Genomic DNA, 25,921 nt, shown 5'->3' on the forward strand with positions numbered 1-25,921 from the left:
GTTTGTTGGACTCACAATAGTTACTGTTTTTTGTTTTGTTTTTGTTTCTTATTGCAGCACCCAATCCATGCACGTCCAATCCTTGTGGCGCCAATGGCAACTGCATCGATGCTGTCACCAGCTACATTTGTGAGTGTCAGAACGGCTACATGGGACAGTTCTGCAACATACGTAAGTTGTCAACCTGAAACTGCTGTGATCTGATTGGGGAAAAAAGTGGGGTTTTTTTTTGCAGTGCATATAGTGACATTTCGTGTATTAGTGGTTGCACTTTGTAACTGAGTTGTAACGAGTCACTGATTTTTGTGACTCGAGTCGAGTCAAGTCATTTTAAATAAGTGACTTGAGTCGAGTCGAGTTGAGTCATTAGGTCAAGTAGGTCGAGTCGAGTCACAGTTTGTAGTCGAGTCGAGTCAAGTATTTAGCTCAAGTCAATTTGAGTCACAAATATTTGAACACTATACAATAAATATACACAAGAGAGAAAGTTGTTTTTTTGGCTTTTTTAACTTTACATTTGGGCTACTACATGTGGCGACACCACATTTGCCTCTTAGTGAAAATGTAAAGGGGTACCAGCTGATCGCCATTCAAATAATGGGGACACTGATCAAACCAAGTATATATATGTTAACATTATTCACAAAAACCGGCACCGGCGTAAGTCATTGCAAATATTTTTCGCAACGTTTTGCTTTTATTTTTGGGACTTGTATCTTATTAGTCTTCCTCGAGTCAAATTGAGTCATTCTGAAGAGGGATTTGAGTCGAGTCGAGTCATTTGTTTGCAGTGACTCGAGTCAAGTCATTTGCCCTAAGGGACTCGAGTCGAGTCAAGTCGAGTCAACAAAAATTGTGTCTTGAGTGGGACTCGAGTCGAGTCATTTGCCCTAAGGGACTCGAGTCGAATCAAGTCGAGTCATAAAAAATTGTGACTTGAGTGGGACTTGAGTCGAGTTACTGACTCGAGTCATTACAACTCTGCTTTGTAATGATGTATAGTGAGTGCCAAGAATATGCAAGTTCCTTCATTTGTGCTGGTTGATGACTAATAAAGCAAGAGCTGCTAAAAACACAGATGGTTGTGCAGACCAGTGTTGTTGACTCGAGTCACCGACTCGGACTCGAGTCAGACTCGAGTCGCTAGTTTTTTTACTCTTGACTTGACTTGGCTGGTGCAGACACTCCTAAGCCTCAGCCTCGACCCCTATTGTCAATTGATCACAACAACATTTTTGGACACTGTGACCAAGTTCCTTGCCTTAATCAATTTCAGTGCTGTGTTATGCAAGCTGTGGAAAACCCTGCATGTTGTGAAATAAAGGCTGGTGTGGTTTGGGATTGGAATCATTTGCTCTTGAGCATAACTGAGGTCTTGCCGTGGTGTCTATTGGTGGAAATAAGTTACTGTTGCCTAGGGCAATGGGTTACAATTGACCCATCACCATAATTTTTACATGATTATAATGAGCAAGTATTAGACTCCAACAAGCTGCTTGATCCAAATGACATCAACAAACTCTTCAGAAGTTATAGCATATTCCCTTGCGCAAAGTTGGGTAAAACGTGCGTTTTTTCACACCTTGCCGTTGACTTTTACCTAAAACTTGTTGACTTTAAATGGAAAGGGCGATTTATTGTGAGATGACAAACAAATTAAGTCTGTAACTAATTGAAAGAATGTGAGTTCGTGTATCAAATAACGTAACCGGTCGTAATGGTGCGTATTTACTACACTTTTAATTGTAGCAAAGCAAATGAGCGCTGTTTTCCGTTACGAGTTTGGAATGTTGGTCTGAAATGCGTATCGCCGAGTTTTATTCTCAGAGAGCATGCTTGCAAACCCAAACTTAACTGGGCTCTCAATGCATACCGTATCCACTAAGAAGCATTGTGTTCTACAGCCAGTTGCTTCTACAGGGTGAGTCAAAAAAAGCGGAACCCAAACCCCCAAAATTATATTTCATATTTAAAAAACTACGTAGCACCAAAAAGTATAATGACTGGAAAGCCAATTTCATAAGCTACTTTTAGATGAAAAAATTACTGAAATTGCTCAATCCGTTTGAAGAATATTACCATTTAAACACAATGACCCTAAAACCTGTCTAGTCCAAAAATATTGTATTAAGATATTATGTACTCTGTTCTTGACAGTTGATGAAACAAGTATTCTGCTGTTTTTGGACGAGACCGGTTTTAGGGTCATTGCGTTTAAATGGTGATATTCTTTGAACGGATTGAGCAATTTCGGTATTTTTTTCATCTAAAAGTAGCTTATGAAATTGGCTTTCCAGTCATTATTATTTTTGGTGCTACATATTTTTTTAAATATGAAATATATTTTTGGGGGTTTGGGTTCCGCTTTTTTTGACTCGCCCTGTATTATAAGGATCCAACCTCAACAGAAAAGCATATAACAAAAGAGTGACACATTTTTTTCTAAATGTCTAAAGGAAATAGGGAAACATACATTCGTAGATTTTAGATGTTTAATTTTCTTCTTTTGACTTCATCCACAGCCCCAGATCCATGCGTGTCCCAGCCCTGTCGTAATGGCGGACGCTGTACGAACCTGGGCACAGCCTACACGTGTGACTGTTCCAGCACTATCTACACCGGCGTCAACTGTGAAATTGGTATGCTTCCTTCCCGAGTTCACGAGATTGGGTTTTTCTTTATTTGGGCAAGTCCAAGAAACGGTCCCCGTTTTGTGCCATACATAACACAGAAACATTGAGTCTTCAAGATATTTTACTCACTTTATAGTCATTTTCTGTTTGTATATATATACGGTAGGTCTCCCAAAAGTGTCAGTCTGACTGTTGTTAAAATAACTACAAAACCATGAGGTCCATTTAAAAAAAATATTTTTGGTTGTGCAGATACTCTTTAGCATTTGCGTCAACCCCTATGGTTTTGTAGTTATTTAAAAAAAAAAATAGTCTTAAAAAAATAGTCAGACGGACTCTTTTTTGGGGACATACTGTAGAGCATTCTATTTTTTTGATATATCTCTTGGTTTGGTGTTAAGATGAATATGGACGTCATGCATGTCATGTGGATAAATACATAAACAGTTTCCCTTGTTCAAGATTTGATATGGAGTCTAAAAGTCACTCTGGGGAAGTTGGACTCATTTGGTATGTTTCCATAGAGCTATATTAAATTACTAGAGCGCTTTACTTCGTGTACAAAGTAATACCTGCTGGGCGCATCCATGTTTGTGCACAAACCTATGGAGAACTAGAAATTGTGTACGGCTTTTGTACGGCTATTTGCATATCTGCGTTTGTATTCCATACCGGTGCATTATTGAAGCCAGTACGTCCAAAACCGAAACGCACGATCAGCAAATGAGCGTGTCATTTTGCTCTACGCAAACAGCGCAACGCGTGCGCGTATTCGCTGCAGATGCTTTTTGCCGTCACATTTTTTTAACCATCAATGACGCGCTTAAGTTGTGTACGTGTGTTGCTTGTAGGGTACACTTTCAAAATTCAGTCCATCTAATTTCATTATGTTCTTCAAACTCGCACATGAATTCAAAATGTCTGCGCCCAGGATGGCTTCAAAGTATCTCCGCGCGCAAAATGGTGAGTTAGCGCTCTAGTAATTTAATATAGCTCTATGTATGTTTCACAGCTAATGCTTAGAATAGGCCTATTAAAAGATATAATTTCATGACTTTTCTGACCTATTTTTATTTTGAACTTTCCAATTTTTCCCATTAATTTCTAGCTCCCAATCCTTGCTCATCCAATCCATGTCAGAACGGTGGCGTGTGTATGAATGGCGTTGTCCGCTACGAGTGTAATTGTGGGACAGGGGGATTTTCCGGAACAAACTGTGAAATCGGTAAGTTTTTACTAAAACAAGCAGTAAAGCCATCAAGCACCGTCGATATATCGATATTACTCAATTTTTTGATATTATTTTGATATCGATATTGCTGATATCGATATTATTTTGATATCGATATTGTTGATGCCATTGATGCAGTAAAGCCATCAAGCACCGTCGATATATCGATATTACTCAATTTTTATGCCCCGCGGCGAAGCCGAAGGGGCATACTGTTTCCGCCTTGTCCTTCCGTGGGTGGGTGGGTGGGTGGGTGGGTGGGTGTGTGTGTGTGTGGGTGTGTGTGTCCGGATAAATCTTGTCAGCGCGATAACTTGAGAAATACTTAACATATGAACTTCAAATTTGGTTTGTGGATTGTTCTTGGTAATCCTAAGAAGCCTATTGCATTTGGGGTCAAAAGGTCAAGGGTCAAGTTCACAGTGGCTAAAACAATAGAAATCTTGTCAGTGCGATAACTTGAGAAATACTTTACATGTGAACTTCAAATTTGGTTTGTGGATTGTTCTTGGCAATCCTAAGAAGCCTATTGCATTTGGGGCCAAAAGGTCAAGGGTCAAGTTCACAGTGGCTAAAACAATAGAAATCTTGTCAGCGCGATAACTTGAGAAATACTTAACATATGAACTTCCAATTTGGTTTGTGGATTGTTCTTGGCAATCCTAAGAAGCCTATTGCATTTGGGGCCAAAAGGTCAAGGGTCAAGTTCACAGTGGCTAAAACAATAGAAATCTTGTCAGTGCGATAACTTGAGAAATACTTTACATGTGAACTTCAAATTTGGTTTGTGGATTGTTCTTGGTAATCCTAAGAAGCCTATTGCATTTGGGGCCAAAAGGTCAAGGGTCAAGTTCACAGTGGCTAAAACAATAGAAATCATGTATTTATTCTGAGATTATAGGGATTAGGGATTAATTCATATAAAACCTACAGAAGACACTAATGCTGTCAATGAATGTTCCATGTGACCAAGGTACATGTAAGTTGATGTTAAAAGAGTGGTGTTATGTCATGGGAACTGTCACGGTTGCGGGGCATTTGTGTTTGTAAACACACCTGACTTGTTTGATATTATTTTGATATCGATATTGCTGATATCGATATTGATATTGCTGATATCGATATTATTTTGATATCGATATTGTTGATGCCATTGATGCAGTAAAGCCATTAAGCACCGTCGATATATCGATATTACTCAATTTTTTGATATTTTGATATCAATATTGCTGATATCGATATTATTTTGATATCGATATTGTTGATGCCATTGATGTAGTGAAGCCATTAAGCACCGTCGATATATCGATATTACTCGATTATTCGATATTATTTTGATATCGATATTGCCGATAGCAATTTTTTTTATCATATCGAAATATCGAAAATGTGTCAGATTATCGTCAAAATAAATCTCCCGTTTGTGTTTTTACTTTGTGTTTGTCGTTTGCTGTGTAACAGAATAAAACTCGGCAACAACTTGTGCTTGTGACTCAAAATAAAAACATCGCAAAATGCCAAGCAGCGTCGCTTTGTGCTCTACGTTCACTGGAATTCGCAGTCTCCCTCATTGTAAGACTAAAAAAAAGAACACCCGTTCTGGACAAACTCTCAGTGCTGAGATTTGTTTTAAAAGTTTGAGCAATATGCTCCAGAGAAAGCCGTGTGCTATTTTCATAAAATATGAACTTTTCTCTCTGCCTCGAAAACAAAAAGTCACAATAACACTTTTATTTTGCATGTGAAAACAATACACCAAAATGACTACCTAAAACCAATTATTATTTTAGCCCAAACAATATTTGTTTTGACCAAGAAAGATACATTTAACCGCATTCTATCTCACTGATACACCACTCAAATAAAAGGTCATATGGTCCCCTTTCATTTGATACCACATTTGAGACACAGGTAGTTCTGAAGTTTTCATAAATTTTCCATTTTTCAGCCATGTCCACTTTGCGTGGAATATCCCATTTATCAAACACACCAAAGCATTTCCTAGTTCACACAGTAAAACCATTTTTTTCTGATGTCAACTTGGTGTTTTTATTTAATTTTTTTTCACAGCACCCAATCCCTGTGCCAATCTTTTCTGTCTCAATGGTGGCGTTTGTGTCAGCGGCCAGTGCGACTGCACTAACACTGGTTACAGTGGGACTACCTGCGGCGACTGTAAGTAAATCCCCTCGTATTTAACAGGGTACGCTCGATAGTCCGAGGGTTCAATGTTTGATGCAATAGTCCAAAGATTTGATAATCCGAAGGTGCATTAGACCGAAGGTTTGATTGTCCGAATTAAAGTTTAATTAGTCCGAAGGTTCAATAGTAAGGGCACGTGCGGTCTAGCGGTAGAGCACAGGATTCATGATCGTGGGATTGTGGGTTCAAGCCCCGCCGTGGCCATGCGTGTTGTGCCCTTGAGTAAGGCGCTTTACCTCAATTACTCCTCTCAACCCAGGTGCTAAAAGGGTACCGGCATTATTCAATGCTGGGAAGGTAACAGACTCGCTCGAAAACTATGTGAAAAATTGTTTCTTTTTAATAACTTTAAAATTGGAAAACTTTTTACCGTCACCATGTAGCTGATATTGTCATTTCTTTGTGTTTTAGTGATAGACGCATGTTTCTCCAATCCTTGCATCAACAATGGTACCTGCAACAACTTTGGCACTTTCTTCCGTTGCGACTGCCAACCGGAAAACCGTGGCACATACTGTCAATTGTGTAAGTACTGAGCAGGCATTGCGCTAACTTTTTAATTCCTGGCTAGCCCACTGACCTAGATAACTGCAGATTTAACTAGCCCGTTTAGAGTTTTACTAGCCCATATATGTTTTGGGGTTTATTTATTTTTTGGACCCACTTTTTGGGATCTGCCTGGATCTGCCCTTGAGCAAGTTTGGGTAGCTCGGAGTAATTTTCACTGGAATTTGTACGTATGCCGGGCTGGTACCATTTTGAGCCCCACTGAGTACTGTTGAAATAGAACGGAATCTTTCGTCTCTGCTCTTGCTTACGAATCTAAACGAAACGCCACCTTCAGATACCCTCCTTTTACTGAATTTCATCATAATCCACACCCAGGTTTCTGCTTTCTGTTTTATTCTGTTTACATATTCCATTAGCCAAAGATGATGAGTTGCTAAGGTATAGGATAAAAATGGTGTTTTTTTATGATCCCCCCCCCCCACAGACAATAACCCTTGTTCTGCCACACCCCCTCCATGCCTGAATGGTGGACAGTGCGTTGACCTCGGTGGCTACACGTTGACCTGTAATTGTCCAGCTGGCTACATGGGAGATGCATGTCAGACAAGTAAGACATTTTGTTCCAAGAAGTTTTTCAAAACTAACTTTCCAAAACTAACTTTTCCTTGTTTAAATGATTAAAATAGTTGAGGAACATATAAGCAGGGATACATCTGAGATTCAAAGTAATGAAGCAAAAGTATTACAACATTATTGACAACAGAATGAAATTCAATCATAAAAAAAAAAAAAATTGTTGAAGCATTTCAAAAGATTCAGTAATTTTATTTTCTCATTGTGAAAGAAAGTCTTGGAGAGTTTTTATTTAGCTACAAAACATTCAAGATTGAAAATATGTTGAATTTTTTTTAAAGCTTCCTGCCGACTAGTCAGTATATCCTCAAGTGTAGTTGCATAAATTTCATGAGCAATGCAGTGAACAGAAAGTTTTTTACATGTTTTCATTCACAATCATGTGCTGAATGCCACTCCAAATGTGACATCACAAAAGTCTATAAGGCCAAAAAAAAAGTTTCTGGTATGGAGCTTGCCCAAAAAGTGGTGTTTCGATGCGGCTTTTTTTTTTCCCGTTTTTTTTTTCTTCAATTGTCGGCTGATGACTCCAAATGGTGCCCGACTAAATTTAGTGCAAATATATGGGAGTCCAGAGAGGCCACATAAAGCTTATACTCGATCGTAACCCCATCTAAAAACACGTTAAAACTGTGCAGCAGCAGGATTCCAGTCAAACCAGTGAGTTTGGCAGTTTTGAGACATCATCTTACATTGAAAAAAAAAACTTTTTCATTTAGCCGACGCGCATGGCTACGGCGACGGGCGCGCATACCAGAAACCGGAGACTTTTTTGGGGGGCCTAAACAGCATTAAGGCATGAAATATTTGAAATCCTCTGTTTTTGCCTTAATTTCAGGAGTTGATTACTGTGCTATCAACCCATGCCTGAACGGATCAACCTGCCATACACAGACGGACAGCTACAGGTGTGTCTGCAGGACAGGCTATGGGGGCGTCAGGTGTGACGAAGGTGAGTTGATTGATTGATTAATTAACCCTAACCACCCCAACTCCCATCCCCCCATTTTGGTGGATTTTGGGGGACTTGGTCCAGAAGGCCTGGTGTGACTAAATTATTGATAGAGTATGATGGACTTGGGCCTAATGGCCTGAAGCAGTGCTAGGGGTATCCGATTGATTTTGCCTAGCTTCCTGTACTGCTATTGTGATAAAAGCCATGTGTAGCAAGTCCATGAATGTCAACCCGTGCGTCAGTGGTGGATTCCATTATGTCATGTACAGTTTTGTATTGGAAGCACAGTGATTGATGGATTTTGGTGGAATTGGTCCAGTTCCTAGTAAAATCTTGCCAGAGGCTAAACTGGCAAGATTTTGTTACTTGCGTGGGCTCTTATCATGGTAATAGCTTAGAAAACAAAAGCTGTGAGTTTCTAATGCAAGTGGAGCCTCGCTTTAAGTGATTGGCTCTTTGCATGGCTCAGTTGAAAGAGAGGCTAAACTGGCCAGATTTGTTTATTTACATGGGTTCTTATCATGGTAATAGCTTGGCAAACAAAAATTGTGATTTTAGACATATTTAGGGTCAAAATTTTACACACACAAAAAACTGAAGATGGAGAAAAATCACTATCAAATTGTCTTTTTGTCATTTCTAAGTTTAAATCTCTGCCTATTGGTGCGCTTTCCACAGAACACATCGCATGATGTCTTACCAAATATAACTTATAATGTACTTGTTTTCCGTTGAAGTTCTGTTCTTACGTTCCTCCTTATTCCTTTTCTTCAGTTGTCCTGGCTTGCATCACCAACCCCTGCCTGAATGCTGGCACGTGCATCAATGGCCCAGATGCCACGTACACCTGCAGCTGCACTAACCTGTATGAAGGAGACAACTGCCAAATAAGTAAGTACCGACCTCCTTTTTAAATAATAACCAAAGCTGTTTTGCCATGTTTTGTAACCCACACATTGGTGGATCGGGTGGGGGGGGGGAGGGGGGGGAAACGGGGGCCATGGCCTGCCCTAAAAGACACCGTATTTTTTTTTTTAAGTGACGTCGCAATCAAAGGCATCTTTTCCTTAAAAAAAAAATGGTTAAAGTGGTCAGAAATTGCCTCAGATCGCACCACAGAGCATCAAGAATCTAAGAGAGTTTCGGGGCCTTCAGTGGGCCCCTGACCAATTGGGCCCCATGCTGTAATTTTTTGACCGATTTTTTGGGGTCCAAATTTTGTTTTGGCCCCCCCCCCCCAAAAAGGAAAAAAATGCCTCCTGGATCCACCCTTGAACCGACATACTAGTCAGTAGCGGGGATAGAGGGATCTAGCGATGGAACTAGCCTCGTTCAAGATGTTCATTGATAGTGATGATATCTGGCTGCTAAAAACATAAACACTAGCCACTGTGCAAGAAGGAACGTTTGTTCTTGGCCATCTGATTGCATATTGTAGCCGTGCAAGGCCACTGTTCGTGCCTCGCACAGTGTATAGTGCGCGGATAGTGTTTATGTTTTTAGCGGCCAGATACCATCCCGGCTACTATCCATGAACGCCTTGCGCAAACTAGGCCAGCCTAATGAGTAGGAGTATGAGTACCAGTTCTTTGTCATGACTATGAGTTCAGGTAACTTTTAAGTCCGACTATATTTCCACCAGGGACTACAATTGAATCACTATTTTGTTTGAAACTTTTACTAGGCCCACATACAGGGATCGAAATTAGCGGAAGCCCGCTAGCCAAATGCTAGTCAAAACAGCGGCGGGCTAGTCAAACTATTCCTGAAGTAGCCTGGCTGGCGAGTCAAAAAATTATTGGGCTATGGCAAAGATGAAAGGACAGGAAGATATAAATCAGTAAATTCAGAAAGCACACCTGTATCAATTTGTGTCTAATTTTATCAACTGTTTTAAAAGGTTAGATTATTAGATTTGTTTATTAAAAACAGTGACAAAATTGCGACAGAATTGAACCTGAAAGTACACCATTTTGTATTTGAGCTAAAAAAAAATTAAATAACATGCGGACTAGTGAAAATGCCCGCGGGTTAGTTGAGAGTCTTAAAAAAAAAAAGTTAACGTCAAACCTTGCCCACATATCTAGTTCTTAGTATTCTGATGTGAGATGCACATCGGTTATGACCTGCCCGGTAAAATAAGAATGCAAAAAATGTGATTTAACAAGCCACTTTCTCTGAGCTGCATACTTATCTCTATGCTTACTATTTTTAATAGTCCTTTAGTATTACGAGTACATAAAATGTACTGCAACACTGATAAACAGTGAAGATCATTTTGGATATCTTGTCTTCTTGCAGGGAAGGATTACTGCTTAACCAACCAACCATGTCAGAACAACGCTACGTGTCAAAACCTCTACAGTACCGTCGGTGCGGACTACCAGTGTTTGTGCCAGAATGGCTTCTATGGACAAGACTGTGAACTGGGTGAGTCACAAACATAATCATTTGTGCATTACTAACCATTTCAGACTGAGGATGATAAGAAGATCATTTTCTGACACACTTGTAGTTGGGCATGTGAGTGGAGATGATAATAATTTATCAGAATTTATCAACTTTAAAGAAATTCTGAAATGTAAATGTGGTATTTTCCAAGATTTGTTCAAGTGCGCCACGTTAGAAAACACTTGGCCCAAATTCTGCCCAATCTCCGTACGTCACCATTTTTGAATTTGGGACTAAATTTCATGACACTGGAATTGTTCACAAAGGATGAACAAAAAGTTTTATTCAAGTAAAGTACCAGTATTTAACTGAATGAATTTGAAGTTTTCCAACAAAGACGTTTGGCAACACTGCATGAGGAAATCAGGGAAACCTTGAACTGCGCTACATTAGGGAACACCACTTTAATTTGCTTAGCGGCATTGACTGCCTAGCAGCTTCATAAAACTGAGCCAATGGCCCCTATGTCCTTGCCATGCTTAGCACATGATTTCCCACCAGGATGGATATTTGAAATGATATTTTGGCAAACATTCTTGCTTTGTTCAACAGAGGTCAATGAATGTTACAGCACGCCTTGTCACAACGGTGGAACCTGCGTTGATCTCATCCACGAGTTCCGATGCGACTGTCTGCCTGGCTACGAGGGAATTTACTGCAATATCAGTACGTCTGTTTTTTTACAGCCTTTTATTTACAGATCAGTAATGAAAAGTTAATGTGTAGGTGACTAGTAGTTGAACTCTGTTGCTTAAAGAGGTTGTGGAATGCTCGAAGACATTTCCGTCATTTTTTGGGTATATGTAGCCTAAGGTGTGATGAAATAAAAACGACTATTGTTTCTGTCATGAAATGAGTATAAAGGGTACATTTGAGAGCTATTTTTCAGGTCCTGTTTCGACCCGAACATGCAATTTGTGTAAAAGTCGTCGTTGCGGGCAGCAAACAAAACACAGTAAATCGTGACGTAATAAACAGGACTCGTTTATGCTACTCTGCATCGGGAGTCCTGTTTATTACGTCACAATTTGCTGTTTTTTGTTTGCTGCCCACAACGACGACTTTTACACAAATTGCACGTTTTGGTCGAAACAGGCATGACAGGACTTGAAAAACAGCTCTCAAAAGTACCTTTTGTACTCATTTTATGACAGAAACAATAGTCGTTTTTATTTCATCACACCTTAGGCTACATATACCTGAAAAATTACGGAAATGTCTTCGAGCATTCCACAACCTCTTTAATTCTTACCACTACACTGAACTTTAAGGTGGCATAGAAGGAATGAAGTCCTGAAAACTAAACAATGTTGTCCGAGTTGTAGGCTCTTGAGTATTATTTATTATCATTTTTTCTTGTAATGAGACCAAGGATTCCTTTAAAGTGCCCTAGGCACTGTAGCTCACAAGCCTGCAGAAACCTGCAGGGAGAAGACAATGAGAAGAAATGACAGTTTTAGAGGTGGGAGGAAAACCCCGCGAGAATATTCTGGGGAAAACGTTTGGTGAAATTGATCCTAGGACAAGTCGTGAGTTAAAGGGAATATAGGCCTACAACATTTACAAACATCAAAAAACAAAACTACCAAATTATTATGAAATAGCTTCATCCTGTACAATCATGGCCACCTGCTGTGCTGTCATTTTCAAGAAAAGTGGTATTTTTGTATCAATTTCCAATGATGTCGGCTGACTAGTGTTTAAAAAAAATGGCTTTTTCGAATACTGCCCCCAGTTTACCATAGTTAGTTTATAGTCCGCACATTTTGTTAGCAATCGATAACACACCCTACGGTACAAGCCAACTGGTTCCCTGACCTTAGAATTCCCCAACGTCTATACATTTTTACCGTTTCATCATAGGTGGGGTTAGGGAACCAGACTAGGCCTACAGGAACATGATTGTTTTTCTAGTTTTTTCCAGCATCTACGAACCCAAAACTTCAAACAAGTTAGTGTAACAATATATTTACGATAAAATACTAACCCTAAAATCCATCCATTTCTGAAAATTCTATTAAAAGCAAACGTTGTATTTTCCCTTTAATACAACTTACCCTGCCTAAGACGCATCTTAGCGTTGTGTGAAATCGGCCCCATGTAACGTTTTAGTCTTCAACTTCGACGTCGCTGCATATATGTAAAATAAGGACAATTTGCTCAAGTCTGAACTTGACTTGAGCCTTTGCTGGAACCAAGAATGGAAACTGAGGTTTAGTATATATGGAATCCATTGTAAGCAGTACTTTGCTTTTAATTTGTGTTCATATTTCCAAAAAGCAACAAAATAATTTTCTGCTTTCTATTTTTTTAATTTTTTTAAATTTATTTGATAACCAACAGTGGAGACCCGCCATTTGATATAAAATTGGTATCATAAAAATGTAAAAATATAAGTATAGATATAAATTTAAAATTACAATTAAAATTAAACAAATACACATGGCACATTCTTAATCAACAGGAAAATTAACCGTTACTGATTAAAAACAAGCAAGCAATAAGACGATCCAACAAACAAATATATAAACAAGAAAAAATGTAATTAAAAATAAATAAATATACATAAAAAATAAATTAAAAACGTATTTAAATATTGAACAATGACGAACAAACAAATAAACAAACACCCCAACAAACATCCTAACACCCCTACAACCGACAACAGACAGACGGATAGAGACAGACAGCCCAGCAGACAGATAGACCAACAACAGACAGACCGACAAACAAACACACAGTACCCTAACAAACAAACAAGCAACCCGACAACCCAACAAACAAAATATAAGACAAAAAACCTTAAATTAAATTAAAAATAAAATTTTAATCTCTCTCTTTCTCTCTCTCTCTTTGACAGATATCAATGAATGTTTAACCACTACTTGCCAAAACGGTGGTACATGCATCGACGACGTCAACGGGTACACGTGTTCCTGTCGGCGTGGATACGGAGGAGACAGCTGCGAAACTGGTAACGTAGAGACATTCAAGCAAATTCCATAGATCAGTTTCCTAGAACATTCAAAGCCATACTGATTTGTGGGAATTCACTAAAATTATTACAGCCAGTGTGTAGAATCATAGTGGGATTCAAAAACATACACAAATTAATCCTTACAGGTAGAGCAGATCGTTTGTCATTTGTGCATTGGTTTCCTTTGAAGAAACAAAAGTGCTCAAAAATTTAAGACGAGTGCTAATAACAACTAAACCTGATGAAGTTTTAGCTCAGTGAATGCTGTATATTCCGAGAAAACAATATTCTAAGATCTCAATTTCAATTCAAATGTTGCTGAGTCGTATTTTGAATTGCGCCCAAAATCAGCACCCAGAACATGTGCTCATTCAGCCGATTGCAGCGCACGCACTGAACCGACGAATAATTGCAACCACACGTGCATGTGCGTCGTGTCAACGCTTGCGCAGGCCCATTCACGGATTCACCAAATTACAAACCAACTACTGACGGAAATTTCCAAATATGCTTCACTTGACTCATCTCTTAAAATGACCGTCTTTTTATTGTTTTCTTCAAAATGACAGCATGCCAGTAAGACTAATTTCATAGGGAGTTTAGAACATTACTATCTTTAAACCAAGTAAGCTTTTTAACAATGGTCTGGTCAGTTACTATTTGGATAGCTGGCCGTAGCGTCTTAACGTGAGCGTCTGGCGTTGGCAGCAATGCATTCAAATGTCTCTCCCAGTAGTAAAGGGGGACGAACCTGTATTCACAGGAACGGAGTGCCCATCTTTCTTTCGTTAGCGATTGGGCCAGACTCAAATGCTGCTGTGGGGGGATCGCCACACCTCCTCCACAGCGAGTCTGTTACCTTCCCAGCATTGAACAATGCCGGTACCCATTTAACACCTGGGTTGAGAGGAGTAAATTGAGGTAAAGCGCCTTACTCAAGGGCACAACACACATGGCCACGGTGGGGCTCGAACCCACAACCTCTCGACCACGAATCCTGTGCTCCACCGCTAGACCACACGTGCCCCAGTGGTCTCCTCCAACTCTCCCTTTTTAATCGTTGAGGGCGTACTGGTGCACGGAGCCCATTGGCTGACTTGGACTACCTCCCTCTGCTTCGGGACAGAAGGTATACAAATCGGTCAAAACTCTGGGACCAGTGATTTTGCATTGCTTCCGCTCAAACCACGTTGTGACACAAAACCAACCCTGTGGTGTATTCTATTTTTATCAGACATTGATGAGTGTGTGAGCAACCCGTGCCAGAACCAGGGAACCTGTGTGGACCAAGTGGCTGGCTACACCTGCAACTGCCCCGTCGGATGGGACGGCAACAACTGCCAGAATGGTGAGTTGCTTCATTCTGTCATTGTCGCGGCCGTTCCCTGTCTAATAGCGTCGATGTCCCTCAGTGCCGTAGCGATTGGTTCACACTTTTTGTAACATATGTGGCACACATTCACACTCTGCTGAAACGAACAGCTGTGCAAAATTGTTTATCGTAAACCTTTGTTTTGCATTTTGGTTTTTCTGGCTTTTGAAATTTGAAAATAACTCATTCAACGATGCAGACAACGAATGAATGGGAGGTTTGCGGTAACACCATGTGAATGATGCGAGTTGTGTGGTCCTGAGAAGAACCAGTTGGTGTAACTCGACGTTTCGAACAGTATGCTCTGTTCGTCATCAGAAGACAACCTTTCTTTACAAGCAGCCTCCAAAGTTTTGACCTGATTTTGGAGTTTGAGTGGTTAAACTTTCATCATCAAATTTTGAATATTATGTGCTGCATGTTCAATCAATGGGAGACTATTGAGACGTTGGTGGCAGCAAACACAATGGTTCTTTTAGTGTTTGCATCATAGTGAGTGTATGCGCGCTTCAGCTTTAATAAACACGACGTACACAATGGAAAAGGACCGGTGTGTTTGCTGCCACCAACGCCTCAAAAGTCTCCCTTTAAGATTGTGTTGCAATGTAACAAGTGTGAACCACTACTTCAGAAACACGTGTGATCTCATCGGAAAGTAAGTTGTGACTTACAACGGCAAATATAGGGCGAGTTGAAAAAAACCGAAACCCAAATATCGGGACTATTGCTTGATTGAAGTTCTGCAGGTAGCACTTTCTAAATCTAGGATATGAAAGCTCAATTCGCAAGCTTTCTTTTAGTACAAGAATCATTCAAATCACTCATGTACTTTTCAAGTTACGGATTTTTTAACACAACCACCGTTTTAAGGTTCTGTCCACGGATCACAAAAAAGGTGTGCTTTCTTTCAGCAAAACGAAAACAATTCACACGCATCCTTATGTGATTTCCTTTCGTTTTGCTGAAAGAACACTGACCTTTTTGTGATTCCGTGGTCAGCACCTTTAAACGGTGGTTGTGTTTAAAAATTCCGTAACTTGAAAAGTACATGAGTGATTTGAATGATTCTTGTACTAAAAGAAAGCTTATGAATTGGGCTTTCATATTCTAGATGTTGACTCACCCTGTAGAAGGTGGTTTGATGCAAGGGCAGGCCAGTTAATAGTTCTTTTGCCAAGTTAACTGATGCATAACGCGATGAAATTTTGGTCAATGTCTATGTTCTAGTTTTTCAACTTCCAGTACCTCGAATCATGTTATATTTACTCCAGGTGTCAGCTGTCGTTTGGACTACAATCTCCGTGAGTGTCAAACGGTGACAATCACCAGCCCCAACTACCCGGCCAGATACAACCACAGCGAGAACTGCCGCTGGATCCTGAACTCGGTCACGGGCAACACGCTGACCGTCAGCATCACCAGCTTCCAGACGGAGATGATGTACGACACCCTCAAGATTGGCGAGGGGTCAGTGGTCAACGCGCAGAGCCTGATCTCGGAGTATTCGGGTGCACTGGATACGACCACGCCTGTCGAGGTCACGTCGCAGGGCGCCGCCCTGTGGATGACGTTTGAGACGGACTTAGACAAGACGCAGCAGGGCTTTGAGCTGACTGTAGCAGACAACTGCACACCGAGTAAGTCTTTTTACTTAGGGTCATTGCAATCTCGCAAGCTCATGATGGTCAGAGTGACTTTTGGGTGGGGTTGCTGACTTAACCTTTCTTTTCCTACATCGCAGCCTTAAATTTATCCAAACAGTGGTTGGAACACTATGGACAAAGTGGCATCATGGGCCAAGTTTGGCCTGTTGCCATGTGTCTAGATGAAGATGAAGATGATCGAAGAACAACCATTAAGACGAAATCAAAGAAAAAAAATCACAGTTTTTAAATGAAAAGATTGTTTCCAAAATGTGAGAAATGCCATTTCGTCACATTTTGGTATGCCGTACTCTCCTGGTGGCTAAAATCAGTCTTTTAGTTTCAGAAAAAATATAAAGTGAAAAATGTAGTCTAGAAATGGGTTATATGCTGTGTATGTTCTGTAATTGTTATGACCGTGCATCTTTCTCAATTTTTATTAAAAAAGGATCTTTCGCATTCTGTATAGCCTATTAGTCGTCAACATCGCACATCGCGGTACTGTTATTCTGCACCAGATTTCATGAAACTCATCGTAACTTACGATGCATCGCAGCGCTGTGACGCATAGTATCTCTACGATACGTCGCAGCTGCGATGCGTCCTGCAATCCAATTTCACAAAACATGTCGTAAGTGCGACACGTCGTATTTGTATTCATAGTACAACTCGTTGACTGTTTTATGTATTTAGTCAGCGTACAGTAAATAGTCGTCTGATATTCAACAAAGAGTTGTCGGATCTCCTCTCAAAATTTGTTAAAACGTCAAACCAAATGGCGGCTGTGTGATGCCATTTGAAAGGATGGTGGTGTGCGGCTAGCAGCTTGGTTCTAGTCTCCACACAATCTGTCTGAAAGATCATGAAGGAGATGCAGTGATAGAACTGTGAAGGTCAACTTCATGGTAAAATATCCCCCCCCCCTCCCCTTCCACCTGGCTGGCTGCGGACCTGTGTTCCTGACGATTAATTCCAGACTTGCACCCTGTGAGTTTTAAAGAACCCATTTTGTTTCCCTGTCTCCAGTGATGCCGCCATGTGACAGCAATCCCTGCATGAACAACGGGCAGTGCATGAACCTAGATGGCAACGTGGGGTTCTTCTGTCAGTGCCCCACCAAGTACACTGGCGTCTTTTGTCAAGAAGGTAGGAGCAGGTTGATCGAGGGTTTCAAACCCGAAGCACTGTGGCACTTAATGCGGAGATCATGGGTGCCACTCACTGATCTTTATAAAAAAATATCTGGATAGCCCAATTGGCTTTTAAAAATGAAGTCACCTTCAATTGTATTACCACCTCTTTAATGAACCACATAAAATAAGGAGACAAACAGTCAAGCTGTTTTGGGTACATTACTGGAGAACCATTTATTCTAAGGCTACTAGGTCAGACCAAATTGAATTAAGAAATTCTACAAGGCCAAACCACATACACTAGAGTAAATAACAGAATTGTAAATATCCTCATTTAATCGCAGTCTTTACCTATTTGATTAAATGTATTCAATTTTTAAGTAGTGAATATTAATTTGAATAGTGAATATTTTTTTATATAAACTTCTGTTGAGAAAAAATTGTATAATATACTTTAAAAAAAATTATTTTGAATTTATTGTAAATTTACGATGGTTAAACCGGAGCCATTACCATATTCGATTGAAAGACTTCAAAACCAGCATGTAGCTTCAAATGTGTTTTAAGTGCGCAGTGACAAATAAGGTATCTAGATTTTTCTAACATGGAGATCAGTCTTACGGCTATAATTTGTTATAGAGGGTGAGTAAAAAAAACCCCGAAATGTTGGGACCATTGTTTTATTGAAGTTCTGCCTGTAGCATTTTCAAAATGTAAGATATGAAAGCCCAAGTCTTGAGCTTTCTTTTAGAACAAGAATCATTCAAATCACTCATGTACTTTTCAAGTTACAGAATTTTAAACACAACCACCATTTTTAAGGTTCTGTCCACGGATCACAAAAAAGATCAGTGTTCTTTCAACAAAACGAAAAGAAATCACACAGGGATGTGTGTGAATTGTTTTCGGTTTGCTGAAAGAACGCACACCTTTTGTGTGATCTGTTGACAGAACTTTAAAATGGTTGTTTTGTTTAAAATTCCGTAACTTGAAAAGTTCATGAGTGATTTGAATGATATTGTACGAAAAGAAAGCTTATGAATTGGGCTTTCATATCCTAGATTTTGAAAGTGCTACATGCAGAACTTCAATAAAACAGTAGTCCCGACATTTGGGTTCTCGTTTTTTTTACTCACCCTGGAGAGGGCTGGGCTGGACATTGCCTGCTGGATATTATCTGGATACCCCAGCACCCAGTTGTGCAACACCTGGTTCTGAAATTCCTCAGTCACAGACTTGTAGAGATTTGAAAGCCATCAGCAGCCGTTTTCATGAATTTTTACGCAATGGCATACGTCCACTTGCGGCACAATTTATTGCACAAGTTGGGCAACATTTCAGTTATGACAATTTCACAAACGTTTCATAGTGCGTAAGTCCACGACCTGCGCAAGAAATTATGGCGCAATCATTTTATGTGACGTAAGTTGTGCCGTAGCAACTGAAAATGGCCTATTGTACCAGCAATCTTGATCGTCATGGAGTTTGCACAACTTATCAAAGTTGATACAAGACACTCACAGCTTTGTGTTTGAAGTAAAAGAATTGCTGTTGTACTCATGATAGCTGCACGATTCCGAAGAAAGTCGGCGGGAAAAATGTCTAAATGGCGGGCAGAGTTGATTCATTGACTGTTTCATGACCAAACAAAATCATACACAAGCAGCCGTCGTAAATGCTGTTATTATCCTCGTCCAAGATGTTTAGATTATTTAAAAGGTTGCGCAAGTTCGCCAAGTTTCGTGATATTGATAGTAAGGTAATTGCGCAGCTACGCATGAAATTAGTTGCGTAAGTCCTACGCATGGCGTAAGTTATGCACTGTTTCGTGAAATCGGCTGCTGGACTGTTGTAGTCGACACCATGACATGTTGAGAAAGTGGCGTCTTTCTTGTCATTTCACAAGAATAGCAATAGGCAAATTTCCAATTAGCACTGGATCTTGGGGCTTTTGCTCTCTAATGTAGTGAGCATTTGAAAAAAGAAGTTATGTCCTTACTGTCGTTTTTGTATAATGTATATTAGATTCGAACCAGCCAACCGATCCCGTTAGCTTTGTGGTCGAGTGGTAAGACATCTGCACTAGAAAGCAGGCGGTCGTGGGTTCGAGTCCCACCCGAGTGATTTTTTCCAACTTTCACTCGGGCGGTAACACACTGAGTATTCAGTGTTTATACGTCGGTGAAGGGCAAAACCTAATTTGATTTACATCACCCCGACAGAAAAAAAAATCCCATCTTATTAATTGTCGTTCAGTGGCTTAATTAGCACTGACATTGCAGCTTGCCTGTTAAAATTAAAATTCTTCTGTTCAACATTTTTGAGATGACCTGTTAAGGTTTTTCCCTCTTCCTTTTTTCCTCTTCTTTCAGAGAGGACAACTCCTTGTGACTCCATGCCCTGCATGAACAGCGGTTCCTGTTACTTTGAGATCAGCGCACAGGGGGATGCCTACAAGTGCTTCTGCACCGAGGGGTTTACCGGAGTCAATTGTGAAACAGGTCAGTCTCTCGAAAATTTTTAACTTTTTTTTATTTTTTCAAATCTTTCTAATGCCATGATGTAGAGCCCATTCTTTATCACTTTACATCGGACCTAGTTCGAAGAATCTGCCACGGTTGGCGTAGCGGTACTTTCCTTGCTTTCCACCGCTGTGACCCGGGTTCGAATCCCGCCTGAGCCAGCATGTGGATTGGGTTTTCAGTCCCTGCTTGATCCCGTGGGTTTTCCCCAGAATATACTTCTGGGGTTTTTCCTCCCACATCTAAAGCTTTAATTTCTTCTCATTGTCTTCAGGCTTGCAAGCTACAGTGCCTAGGGCACTTTTGAGGAATCCTTGGTTTCATTACCAGAAATATAGATAATAATCGTAATAATTAGCTTCCTGTGAAGAGATTGCACTGATCTTGAATTGCTGCATAAAACTGATCTGGTCGCCTGACGAACTGTGTTGAAAAAAAATGTGAAACGCTTTATGACACTCGTACAAAGCTATAACTTTTACACTTTTTTTTCTTCCCCCGGCTCATATTGCAGAGTTTGTTCCTCCTCCAATGTGCACCGACGACTACTGTCTGAATGGCGGGGCCTGCTCCATCGATTCCAGCGACAACAAGGTCTGCGGTTGCCAAGATGGATTTGCCGGGGAACGTTGCGAAAGAGGTAATCCTGATAAAAGCAAGATGTTTGGTTAGCATCTTAACAATAGCAGCAATAGATAAATCGTCACCGACACCATGAACTGACACTCAGTTGGGTGCGCGGCACGCACGCGTATTTTACAGAATCACGTTATTTTTGTTTTCATGAACTGACACCCGGCATAGTGCGTCACTTCGTAAATTTTCGTTTTCACGCACTGACCTTAATTTCACCAATGAAAACGGGTTTAATTAAATTGTAATTGTAAGCCCACAACTTTACGGATGTCAAACCTTTAAAAACGTTTTTCTCCGTGCTGTATTGCCGCAATATGTTTGGGTGTCAGTTCATGAAAACGAAAATCATCCTATTTTGCGTCAGTGTCCGATGTGCGCACGCAATACCGGGTGTCAGTTCGTGAAACCGAAGTTGTCGATCACGCGGTTTTCATGAACTGGCATCCACTAATGCGCGAGTGCCAGTTCGTGGTGTCGGTGACGCAATATAGCACACTTGGAAAAAATGGAAATGAGCCATAATAAACCCTTTAGCAACCGTACTACATTGTATTACATTGTGTTTATAACTGATGGATCCATAAAACCATGGAGTGCTCGGGCGGTTTTTGGGGGCTACAGGGAGTAATAGGCAGAGCGGATTGGAGCAGTATGTTGACCAATGGGCTCAAAGTTTAATTATTTTATGTTTTGACCAAACGAGAGTGCTTATGTGACACCATAACCAGTGACAATTAGTCTCGCATTAATTTACGATTTTTTTTTTTCAGAATGAAATCTGAAAATTGTCAGTGAATGTGATATTTCTATTCGCCCTAATACCCGCAAAAAAATAACCTTTTAACCAGTTCACATTGGGATTATTTTGACAAGAACAGAACAAGGCGCGGGATTACTTTTCACTCGACCTTAAGCCAGGCGGGTTTAAGCCATCACCCTCGGGCAGCACACTCGGCCTCGCTTGCTGCGAGCGGGTCGCTGACAGATATTTCCAGCCTCGCTCCCTGTGTTCTTATTTGTCAACCGTTGCAAATGCAACAAACTTTTGCATCAACACACGGCAGTGTTGTAGGTCTCAAGACCGGTCTCGAGACCACTTTTTGCTGGTCTCAGTCTCGGTCTCGGTCTCCAGAGCTGTGGTCTTGGTCTCGGTCTCGGTCCCCTTTGGTCTCGATATTTTGGCTGGTCTCGAGTCGAGACCGGCAATATTTAGCATTTACAGCTCGATCGATTACTTTGTGTTCACTTCGTTCAGTACCGTTGATAGGTCAAACATTTGCTAGCCCGTAGATAATGTTGTCAACCTTAATTCTTGTAAACGAATCGTTATATATCGTGATTGGTTCGGACTGCATGTTGGAAAGTCCCAAAGTACATGTAAAGCTGCAGCAGAACCAGTCATGCAGCGAAGCGAATCATTTTGAAAATAGCTCATTTGAAGTAACCCATGCTCAAAAAGCAAAATCCCAGTCAGAAAAAAAAATATCCATATCTGGCTACCACCTCGCAACTTGTGGGTCGATCTACATGTACAAGTTTATATTCCATGACAGAAATTTTAAAAAAAAATAGTTCAAAATTTTTTAGCTCCCATTTTTCAAAATCAGGTTTACAAGTCTTGGTAGAAGTTAAGTCCTGTTATTATCGGGCAAGATTGGGTGCAGACAACCTATCAGAGCTCATACTTTTTAAGTGTAACTACTTCTTGCTCAAGTGAGGTGTCATGTTTTAGTCAATTTTGTCAACACTGCCACTGGTCAAAATTTTGTCTGTAATCTTCGTGAAAGAAAAGGTCATGCGTCTTGTTTTTTATTTAGATTATTGTTATTTATTATCCACGGTCTCGGTCTCGGACAATATTGGTCTCAGTCTAAGTTCGCCTTGAAGGGGCTGGTCTCGGTCTCAGTCTCGAAACTTCAGGTCTCGGTCTCGGTCTCGGACTATCCGGTCTCGGCTACAACACTGACACACGGCCTCCGGCACAAACTGGTTAATGTGTATGTCATGTGCAGAACGTCATATAATTAAGGTCTAAGCACTTTTGGAGAATTCCGTTTAAAAATGTGGAGTCATGCTTTACACATTACTCTCATCCCTTTTCCACTTCTCACCATACAGTGTCGTGCCCCAGTAACACGTGCGAGGTCCCTTTCACAATACAGTGTTTAGTGACGGCTACCATGGAGTACATCTGTAGATGTATCGACGGATATCACGGCACGCGATGCGAAAGGGGTCAGTTTGTTTGTCTGTTGTTTATTTATGTTTGTTGGGTTGGTTTGTTTGTTTGTTTTATACAGGGTGAGTAAAAAAAACGAAACCCAAATGTTTGGACCATTGTTTTAGTGAAGTTCTGCATGTAGCACTTTCAAAATCTAGGATATTAAAGCCCAATTCATAAGCTTTTCTTTTAGTACAAGAATCATTCAAATCACTCATGTACTTTTTTGCTCAACCTGAATATTAACATCTTGCTCAGTGGTTATGTGTTAATATTCAGCCACTAGCCATATTTTGTGTCCTTGGGCAAGCCACTTCACCTACATTTGGCTTTCCCACCCAGGGTACCGGCATGCACGAGCTAGGGAGCAATAGAAATATCCGGTCCGTTAGTGTGACGTCAGTTCAGTTTAAACCTTTCCACTGGCCATTTAAGTCTCATTGGAACTATTGGAACCAGAAGTTGAACGCAACCTGAGCGTTTATCCAATGGGCATCAGTGGTTCATGCACGTGTATGACGTTTTTACTAACGAACCGGATGCTCAGTTGTTCCATGCCAAGGGAGTTAAAACATGAGGCTTTATCTTCAAATAAACTTGAATCCTCGATCCTGATTGGTCAATCCATGGCAACATAACCATGTAGCAAGGCCACGGTCCATACCGTACTCCGCGTGTTGCGCTATTCCAAGATGCGCGTGCCATTCCGTACAAACTTGAACATGCACATGTAATAGGATAAGCGCTGAAGTTTGTGTACAGCGTGCGTTTCATCTTGTGCATCAAGTTTGCTTGAAGATAAATTCGTTATCACACTCACGCTTGTGGAACACGGAAAATGTAGTGTCTTCGGCCTCGTGGTATGTGGGACACAGATGCACTACATTATTCCGTGTTCCACTCACGCTCGCGGGATAACTAATAATATCCATTGTGCTGGGAATCCATTGTCAATCTCAGTTCACTGCTAAAGCGATATTTGGTCTCTGTATGTGTCAACGTCAACATCAAAGCCTTCCCACCAACAGAAAACTTCCTCAATATATCTTTGTAGATATCTTCCTCAATCCCAGCCTCATTTTTAACTGTGTCATATGCTCTGTGCAGGTCCCTGCCCTGATGATTACTGCAAGAACAATGGCACCTGCATCCCGTTTGAAGGTGACTTTGTCTGTCGCTGCCAGCAGCCGTACTTTGGTGACACCTGCGAAACAGGTATGCTGGTTCACTATTGGTTCCGTGCGCCAACAAAAGAGGGCGCCCTTCAACCTAGCAATGATGTCCCATGGGTGGGACATTTAGCTGGTTGACATGCACTGTTCCTTGTACTTTGTGTGTGACGAACGTACACCAGGGGAATTGGACTATATGTACACGCAGAGGTACGGCCGCGCGTCGCAGCAAAATTGCAGTCAGGCAAGATGGCGTCGGTCGTTCACCCCCAACTATGTTTTCTTTGCCAGTGAGGGGGTACTTGTGAACGGAGCGGATACAAAGGCAATTAAATTTTGTCCAGTCTATCTGTTTTGTTGTTTTGGGGGTTTTTTTCACAAAAAAATCATTTTGCTGATAAATGCAGATGTACGAACATTTGATCAAGACTGCGCTATGCCTGTACAATATGGAGTCTGAAAGCCTCATTTTTCATTAAAAAAAAACGGAACGGAATATGGGGTCAACATGTTTAATTTTATTCACAGTCAACAATTGTTAATTGTTATATCCCAGTCTTGAATACTGTATTTTCAGTGGCCAAGAATGATCACATGTTTAGTTTATAAAAAGTCATAGCACACTTCCTGTGGGATATTACGTACGTGATATCCCACAGGGAGTGTGCTATGACTTTTTACGTGCGGTAGGCACGGTTTGAAACGCTGGTATCGTTGGCACCCACACTATTTTCGCTATGTTTTCACATATGAGTGGGAGCAGTGAACTAGCAGACGATCAGCTGTTTCGAGCACGTGACATGCACGTGAATTGCTGTTCGATTGTCATGATTGTTGTGTTTACTGCTGTTTATTTTTGCGATTTTTACATCGAAATCCAACGAATCCAAGACGGAGGTATTAACAAAACTCCGCCTTGGGTGCTATGTGCCAACAATTGTTAAATATTGTCAATATGTTTGACATTTTTGTGGATATCCAACCACGATGGATATCACTCCATTTTGGTGACTTCTTTCATGTTATTCTTTGTGTCGTTATCAAACACAGAGCTAAACACCTGTGCCCAGCAGCCGTGCCAGAACGGCGGAACCTGCGTTGAGCTAAGTGGAACCTCGCAATGCAACTGCCCCGCAGGGTTCTCTGGAACCATATGCCAGGATGGTAAGTTGCAAAACTTAAGAGTTGCAGGATTTTGTTTTTGTGCGGGAAGTCGTGAAAATCTTACAAAGGCATTGAGCTCAGGTCTGTAGCAAATGTAGTCTGAGTATCACCCGTTATCCACAGAGCCCAGTCTCCTGTCTAACGTCTGATATGTCTAAGCATGCGTGACGTCATTTCATCCCGAAATCAGGACTAAGATTGTGATTGGTCAATTTCGATGCCGCGTTTTCGTACAAGTTCTGTCACTGACCTAAAGATTCATGACTTTGTTCGCATATTTATATTGTTGGCAGTTGTGGCATTGATTGATGGATTGAGGGCATGCTGTGATGTAATGCGATTGTCAGCACAAACAATGTTGTCTTTTTAGTTAACAAAAAAACTCACGCATGGCTTGCAGCATTCCTGGAGTGTTTACAATTAACTTCAAAATCATGGAATGACACTTGGAATGATGCCAAAATAG

The 25,921-nt window shown here is 40.7% G+C and overlaps 1 protein-coding gene across 28 annotated transcripts in view; it reads left to right on the top strand.

Moving 5' to 3' along the window:
* LOC119727753 (neurogenic locus notch homolog protein 1-like) overlaps positions 1 to 25,921 on the top strand; it is a 93,290-nt gene that overhangs the window by 55,782 nt on the left and 11,587 nt on the right. For all 28 annotated transcript variants that reach the window (XM_038199857.1, XM_038199897.1, XM_038199810.1 and 25 more), the window contains 19 exons: positions 58 to 171; positions 2,523 to 2,639; positions 3,742 to 3,858; positions 5,935 to 6,039; positions 6,478 to 6,591; positions 7,061 to 7,183; positions 8,048 to 8,161; positions 8,939 to 9,055; positions 10,466 to 10,594; positions 11,168 to 11,281; positions 13,476 to 13,589; positions 14,827 to 14,940; positions 16,236 to 16,601; positions 17,634 to 17,753; positions 20,113 to 20,241; positions 20,777 to 20,902; positions 23,017 to 23,133; positions 24,227 to 24,334; positions 25,342 to 25,455. In XM_038199857.1, coding sequence (XP_038055785.1) covers positions 58 to 171; positions 2,523 to 2,639; positions 3,742 to 3,858; positions 5,935 to 6,039; positions 6,478 to 6,591; positions 7,061 to 7,183; positions 8,048 to 8,161; positions 8,939 to 9,055; positions 10,466 to 10,594; positions 11,168 to 11,281; positions 13,476 to 13,589; positions 14,827 to 14,940; positions 16,236 to 16,601; positions 17,634 to 17,753; positions 20,113 to 20,241; positions 20,777 to 20,902; positions 23,017 to 23,133; positions 24,227 to 24,334; positions 25,342 to 25,455 — 2,472 coding nt within the window. The remainder of the gene's footprint in view (positions 1 to 57; positions 172 to 2,522; positions 2,640 to 3,741; positions 3,859 to 5,934; positions 6,040 to 6,477; positions 6,592 to 7,060; positions 7,184 to 8,047; positions 8,162 to 8,938; positions 9,056 to 10,465; positions 10,595 to 11,167; positions 11,282 to 13,475; positions 13,590 to 14,826; positions 14,941 to 16,235; positions 16,602 to 17,633; positions 17,754 to 20,112; positions 20,242 to 20,776; positions 20,903 to 23,016; positions 23,134 to 24,226; positions 24,335 to 25,341; positions 25,456 to 25,921) is intronic.

The sequence above is a fragment of the Patiria miniata genome, unplaced genomic scaffold, assembly GCF_015706575.1.
Source record: "Patiria miniata isolate m_02_andy unplaced genomic scaffold, ASM1570657v1 HiC_scaffold_1, whole genome shotgun sequence".
Classification (NCBI taxonomy): domain Eukaryota; kingdom Metazoa; phylum Echinodermata; class Asteroidea; order Valvatida; family Asterinidae; genus Patiria; species Patiria miniata.